Genomic DNA, 7,632 nt, shown 5'->3' on the forward strand with positions numbered 1-7,632 from the left:
GAAATTACCAAAGTTTCGAAACTTCCTTTGCTGCTCAAGTTTGTATCTCTGCTTTTTCTCTTCTTCCGAACTCACTTGGTTGGTTGCCGTGGCAACTGGAGGTCGAAAATTATGTCGCGGTTGAAAATGATTGACAGGTTGATGTGGGTGGGGTGGTATTTGTTGGGGGTTAACGTAACCCATGCCGGCTTGGTTAAACCCAACATTCTATAACGCAAAACAGTTGCTTGAGTAGGTGGGTAATATTCAAATGTTATGCATATAAAATTAAAAAATCTTTTCGTTTTGGTATATTTTTCTAGTTGGCATTAAATTTCCATCTGTAGGAGTCATACTTTTATGATGTCTTTTTTATGTTTGTACTGTCTTTCCATTATTATTTCTACTTATTTGCTAGGTTTCGCTACGGTAATTGAGGAGACAAATATAAATTAACAAGTCAAGCCTTTTTATGTTTTTAAAAATTATCCTGATCTTCTTTATCGTGACAGAAAAATGAAACAAATTAAATTTCATTCATTCCAAGTTATTAACTTTTAAAAAAAAGAAGCATTGTCCTTACCTGAAACTGAGCAGCGGGGTTCATTTGTTGGAATCCTTGCATTTGCATCATAGGATTATTTGCATTCATGTACTGAGTGTTGTGCATCATGTATGGCGTGTTACCACTCATATGTTGCTGGTTGCTGTTGTATGGATCCATTATGCTTGTCAATCATTAAGACATCGGACAGAACAATAAATACTATATACAAGTTTTATATGAAGTAGAAACACAACTAATACTGCCCATTTAGGAAAACTATTTCTGTAAAAATAGGTTTATAATAATAAGTACCCTGAAATGTAAAATAAAACAGTCTTTCTAGTCTACCTTTAACAGTAATACAACAAAATGTGGAGCTAGTGAAGAATTCACTCGTTTTTTCTATAGGCAAGAGGGATGATCCTTCACTAGCACCCAAAATGGCAAAATGGTGTCAGTAAAGAATCCTTCCCCTACGTTATCTGCTGGCTTCTGCTAACGTTTCTACCCCTATGGCCCTATAACTACCTACCTCTAACACTTTCCACCAGCCCAATCTGTAACGTTACTAACGTACCGGGAGAATCTTCACTATTGTTGACAAACTTTTTTACAAGCTCTATAAAACAATGTTAAATACTGACACTAATACAGTGACGACCATTTCTACACAGAAACAAACAAACAGAAAACAAATTTTTAATTTTACGTCACTACTCAATCAAGCATGACCTAAATCTAAATCCTCATCTCTAATCTCTGTTCACTGAATTGTATGAATCTTTTAATCTTATGGGGACTAGAAACGTAATCGCCATTTTATTTAATAAAATCACAATTAATATATATAAATAGCGAAATATCATTTTCCAAAAATATATTACTTGTGGGAAAACTTAAGTCGACAACTAGAAGCGAGGTCAGAGTCCGTATATTGGCTTGTATGATTTCAATTACCGTTAAGTGTTTTGCTAAGAACACACACGTCTACAATGAGGCAGCGTCGGGTGTCGAACCCAGAACCTCTATTAAAGTAGCGAGCACTCTAAGCGCTGTTGTTTTCCATTGTCTAATTATAATGGGAAGCGAGCCAACTCTGACCTAAATTTCATGGGGCGCGTAGCTGTAGGGTAGTAGGTCCATAAACATACAAAATGAAACACAAAATCAAGCTTTTTTAGCTTTTTTACTGCTTTCAAAATAAAATAAAAATGACCATTTAAAATGGTAACCTGCTGTACAGGCTTGCTGCCTGGAGCACTGTATGAATTGGTATAATAATTAAGCTAACTATATCAGAACCGAATTTACCATGGATGATCCATCAATATAACTAGACTTACAAGCGCTAATTATTATAAAGCAATAATTAGCAACTTACGTTTCCGCCGAGACAGAAGGATGAAATGCCTAATTTAACTTTCGTAAAGAGCGTCCCGACAGAAAGCAAAGTAGTTATCGCTTTAAACTGCCTAACCGAATCAGTCTTGGCAAAAAGTTGCCTTTTCAAGGTAGAAGTTTAGATGTTAATTCGGCTTTATATAAAAGAAAATAACTTGTTTACGTAGGATATTCCTATGATTTGAATATATAGTTATACCATGTATAGTTTTAACCTAATTTAATATTTTTATAGCGGCCTACCCTTAACGTTAAGTAGAATTTAACTTTATATTATAGACCAAGTATATAATATATTAATGTAGTGACCATGAACACCTCGTATACCGAAGTATTTTCAACTGCATACGTCAGTGAAGAAACGACAGTGGCCGCAGCTTTAGCACGTCGGTGAGTTATAACATATATAGCAGGGTGGGGTAAGATGGGACATCTTCTTGTCCTATTTGAAAGTAAACAAATACTAATTACAGAATTGTATAACCGCATCCTCGCGACTCTAAAACGTTCTTAAATGTTCAAAACACCACCGGGAAATATGGTTTAAGTTCTAACGGTATCCATCTTACTGGTATCTATACGATGTATTTAAACCATTATTTAGGCTCGCCTGATGTCCAGTGCAAATATTTGTACTAACTAGGTCGCCTATAAAATAACAACGAACTAAGAAAGCAGCGCGTTGTTAAGTTCCATAAAATCATGTTACAGTTTTATCACCATATAAAACTATAGGGGAAGATGGGGCACCTTTAGCACATAATATCCCGATCGCGTTTTAACAGTTAACAACGGTCTATGGAAGTCTTGAGAATACGGTTTTGTAATTCTTTGAATGTTTCGTGTTTACTACCAAATGGGACGATAAAATAGAACGAATAGGTGTCCCATCTTCCCCCACCCTACTATATATTAACTTTTGATTTCAGACCCTACGTTCGACCCTTCAACAACACAGAAGTCATAATAACAGCTACGATCCTATTCACTCTATGTGTGGTTGGAATAACTGGAAATGTTATTACCATTGCTGTTATCGGTAGCAGGAAAAGTTTGAGGTAAAATCATAATATTCGGAAGTGTATTAGTGTATATATATAGTAGAGTGAGGAAGATGGAACACCTTTTCATTCTATTTTCTCGTCTCAATTGGTAGTAAACAAAGAACATTAAAATAATTATAAAACCGTATCCTCACGACTCCCATATAGACCGTTGTTAATTGTTTAAAACACGATCAGGATATTAAAATATTATGTGCTAAAGGTGACCCATCTTCCCCCACCCTACTATATACTATGGTTATACTGTCAGCAACTTTCTTAATATGTTTAACTCCGTATTGACAAATTAAACGCTTTTTATGAGTTAAATATTATTAGATTTTCTTTGAGATAGTTATAGATCAAATTTTAAACATAAAAGGGAAATAGTGCAACGATATTTTTTAATACACCTTGGTAAATTAAACACTTTTTTATGAGTTCTACCTTATATATTACGTTGTGATCGTTAAATAAAGCTTTGGTTATTAAAAGTAAAATAGTACGAACGGTCTTCTTAATATACTCAGGGAATTAAATATTATTATATTACTTTTTGATCGTTAGTTTTATGTTAGATTATTAAAAGGAAAGGTTCGTGTCATACAGGCAATCGGCAGGTGCCAATAACCCTTATTAAACCTCCTTAAAAGATTGGTCGGTTAGAAGCGTGTGATTCGGTCACAATTATACTCACAGTCCGTTGAGCAGTCTACGACAGAGATGTGTTACAATATCCTTATGTAATTGTCGTGTAACGGCCCATATCACTAAGCCAACTACAGTGCTGTGTTACTAAGGAACGATAATTACGACTTATCGGGCTTAAATACATATGGCTTTTAACGCCAGACAGTGATTAGGATAATTAACTGAAGAGAAATAGCTATGGGTAAAGGAAAGGGTACCAACAGGCACATAGTATGCGCATGTCCAATATTGATGGTTTATTAAAAAAAGACGCTGCTGGTATAGTATAGAGAACTTTAACTAATAGGGTTCGACTACGAATGTGCTGGGACAAATAAATTTATAAACCACCATACACAGATCAACTATAACTATATCATATACTTAGTACTGTTATTCTTTTTATGGGAGAAGCAGTTTACGTTTCTTTTGGTAGCATATGTATAGGGTATTTTATATAGAGCCCCCTATACTAAAAAGTGGTTAAACGTTTTGCATTTAACAACGCTGTTTTAGATTCGCTGGGTTACGGTTTTATATTTCTGTAAGTATATTTTTTTACTACCCAAAGAGACGATAAAAGAGAATAAAAACATGACCTTTTCTACCCCACAAAAGACTTCATACTTTTTATTCGACTTTACAGTACAATTTTCAACATATTCATTCTGAGCTTATGCGTTTCGGATCTCTACTCTGCTCTGATCAGCCCACTACAACTGTATAGACGGACCTGGGGGTTTGATAGATGGATCATTTCAGATTTTTTGTGCAAGGTGAGAATGCGTTTGTATTGAAAAGTACATTTAGTGGTGTGGGGGAAACGGGACACCTTTAGCGCTTAATATCCAAATATCCTGATCGTGGTTTAAACAATTAACAACGGTCAATGGAAGTCGTGAGGATGCGTTTTATAATTCTTCGAATGTTCTTTGTTTACTACCAAATGGGACGAGAAAATAAAATAAAAAGGTTTCCCGTTTTACCCCAACCCTACTAGAGTAATATTACTGCCATGTTCTGTTTTTCAATACATTTATTTTATTGTGGTCCCACCAAGTTATTTTTTCTCCAACCTATACGGTATTTTAAAAATTAGCCCTTTGTGTAAAAATAAACATCAACTAAAGTTTAAAAAGTAAACATAAAGTAAAAGGAAAGTTTGTTTTACCAGTTTTACTGGGGATCGGATCTTTGGACGTCCTTTGTCACAGCTACTCACATTGCCTCTTTCGCCCTCTTGCGGTTGGCGTCAATCGGTTGGCCTCATAGATTCGCAAAAGTTCGGATGCTTAGTATAAAGGTGAAATATGTTTTTAACCTGTAACATAAACGTAAATGTAGGAATTAGGACGGAAATACTAATGGTAAAAAAACTTTGGCTTGTACTATTGTGCAAATTTATGGATTTTAAAAGCGTAGTTATACAATTTGTGTTAATTTACTTGTGGCAGCTAAATTGCATCGCCTTTTACTTCTTTAACAATTCTCGTTGAGTACTAAAACCTGTTTTTTTTTATTTTTTTTCTATATGATTTTTAAAGACAAATATAGTAGGGTCCAGGGAAAATGGGAAACCTTTTCATTCTATTTTCTCGTGCCATTTGATAGTAAACAAAGAACTTTCAAAGAATCATTAAACCGTGTCCTTACGACTCCCATAGACCGTTGTTAATTGTTTAAAACACGATCAGGGTATTTAGATATTATGTGGTAAAGGTGTCCCATCTTACCCCACAGTACTATATAGTAGATATTATCTAAGACACTTTATATTCCACAGATATTCATTATTGCCGTATGGTCAATCACCTTCGCCGTTGGGTTTGTTCCTTTCTCTGTTTTCATGGAGTCAGCACCTCGTAACAGAAGCAGTAACCACGTGTCGTCGAGATGGCCGTCTTGCACATGCGCAATGCGGTGGTAAGCTTTATCTCATTGTGACGTATTTCATAAGTTGGTCGAATGTCAATCAACTGTTAAACGAATAAATTACCACACTTTTATCCATAGCATGTTTTTACAACTGTACAGTCTTGCTGTGGATACCTTTCTCTTCGTTCTTTAAATAACATGATCTTCGCTATTGTTTTCAAAAAAAAAAAATACGAATTATGTTACGTATGTTACATTAAGTTAAAAAACGATTAAATGTTCTGCCGCAAATTTGATATGAGGGTTTGACTAAAGTGCTAGTGAGACACAAAAAGCGACGCCATAATTTTTTAAAAAACAAAATCTGAAGCGTTTCAAAAATACCAATTCATAATACCGGCATGTCCATTTATAGGGTTGGTCACTGCAAGTGGTACTCCCATATAGCTTACCCCATATTCTTCTACCTCCCTCTTGTGACGGTTGTTATTACTTCGGTCGTCATAGCAATCTTCCTGTGGAGAAGAAGGTTCAATACGTTTTCAGCAAATCGGCAGACAGGTATGGTGTATGGCGATGATTGCAAACGTAGTAATGTATAATAATATGAATGCAATTTGCTTTATAATGATATGAATGCAATTTGCCTCGCGTGGCCGGTGTCGTGAGGTATTTGGGCCGGGAGCTAATGCGCACAGGAGCGCTTGCCACTTGGCCACGGCCCGTTGACTGTAAAAGGTATACAGAGAACACCTGTGTTATAACGATGGTTGTCTGTTGCCCGACACGGGAGTATAAAGAAGTTAAATACATTCATTTAATGTAATGTTTTTTTAACAACGGATTAGTTTCGTTGATAAAAACAAACATATTATCTTCTAACACCTAGGCAGAACTTCAAAGATTGCAGCAGTTACTTACTTTTGAATTAAAATAATATATAATAATATACAGTACATACAGAGAAAACCTGTGTTATAACGATTGTTGCCCCACCACGCGAGGTAATAAGTTACATTCATTCATTCATAAATAGTATTTTTAAGATTGTAGGAGTAAATTACTTTTGAATTAAAATAATCTTCTCCGTGTAGATGTGGAGGCAAAGAAAGAAAAACAAGCAATTATCCAGTTGTTCCTGATCGTTGGTTCTTTTCTCGTTGGATACATACCATTTACGGGTAAGGTTTTTGTTGGAATCAGACAAAAAACCGTGGGGTCAAAATCTATTTGTTGATTCCCGTTTATATAGCAGTCTGAAATTAAAACACTAAGTTTAGAAATCATCACAGCAGCAAAGGAAAATTCAAAGAATTATAAAAATGTATCCTTACGACTGCCATAGATCGTTGTAAATTGTTTAAAACACGATCATAACATTTGGATAATATGTGCTTAAGGTGTCCCTTTTTCCCTACCCTACTATAAGTAGGGCATGTAAGTTAAAGGCTATGAAAGAATTAACAACATTGTCCGTGGTTTTTAACAACTTTAAAACATATTCAAGTATACATAGTAGGATGGGGGAAGATGGGACACCTTTGTATCCCATTTGCTCTTCCCATTTGGTAGTAAACATAGAAAATGCAAAGAATTATAAAACCGTATCCTCACGACTCCCATAGACCGCTGTTAATTATTTAAAACACAATCGGGGTATTTGAATATTATGTGCTAAAAGTGTCCCATCTTCCCCCACCCTACTATAAATTTGTTTTTGTCGTTTCAGCATACGCGTTTTACACCCAATACCCTGGTAAGAAAGGAGATAACTTGCTTCGCATTGACTGGTTGTTTGGAATTATACAATACATCTGCATGAGAACGTCAGAATGTCTCAACCCGATATTCTACAACATTGGGTCGTCGTAAGTATATACTTGTATAGAATATACCTTGCTTTATCCTCGCATGTGGAAAAAAACGACAGTCGTTAAACACTAGTGTTCTGTTTTATACACCTTGTGCTTGGGTACGAGTTGCCACGTATATGGAACTTTGCGAATGACTGTATTTTCTGCTTGGATGACAATTTGCACAACCCATTAGTGACCACAAGAATCAATTGCTGTTAAGTGTCTTATTGCCCAGATGTCC

General features: G+C 35.4%; 2 protein-coding genes across 2 annotated transcripts in view; one reads left to right on the plus strand and one right to left on the minus strand.

Moving 5' to 3' along the window:
* Positions 1–841, minus strand: part of LOC100183194 (synergin gamma-like) — an 11,304-nt gene extending 10,463 nt beyond the window's left edge. Inside the window, exons 1-2 of the mRNA XM_002123677.5 lie at positions 563–841; positions 9–207 (exon numbers count right to left, since the gene is read on the minus strand). Coding sequence (XP_002123713.3) covers positions 9–207; positions 563–703 — 340 coding nt within the window. The 5' untranslated portion in view covers positions 704–841. The remainder of the gene's footprint in view (positions 1–8; positions 208–562) is intronic.
* Positions 842–2,161: 1,320 nt separating this feature from the next.
* The window catches only part of LOC113475788 (growth hormone secretagogue receptor type 1-like), a 6,863-nt gene continuing 1,392 nt past the window's right edge, over positions 2,162–7,632 (plus strand). The window contains exons 1-8 of the mRNA XM_026840598.1: positions 2,162–2,317; positions 2,857–2,985; positions 4,307–4,436; positions 4,835–4,963; positions 5,444–5,583; positions 5,951–6,096; positions 6,630–6,716; positions 7,265–7,403. Of these exons, the coding sequence (XP_026696399.1) occupies positions 2,238–2,317; positions 2,857–2,985; positions 4,307–4,436; positions 4,835–4,963; positions 5,444–5,583; positions 5,951–6,096; positions 6,630–6,716; positions 7,265–7,403 (980 nt within the window). The 5' untranslated portion in view covers positions 2,162–2,237. The remainder of the gene's footprint in view (positions 2,318–2,856; positions 2,986–4,306; positions 4,437–4,834; positions 4,964–5,443; positions 5,584–5,950; positions 6,097–6,629; positions 6,717–7,264; positions 7,404–7,632) is intronic.

The sequence above is a fragment of the Ciona intestinalis genome, chromosome 2 (assembly GCF_000224145.3).
Source record: "Ciona intestinalis chromosome 2, KH, whole genome shotgun sequence".
Lineage (NCBI taxonomy): Eukaryota > Metazoa > Chordata > Ascidiacea > Phlebobranchia > Cionidae > Ciona > Ciona intestinalis.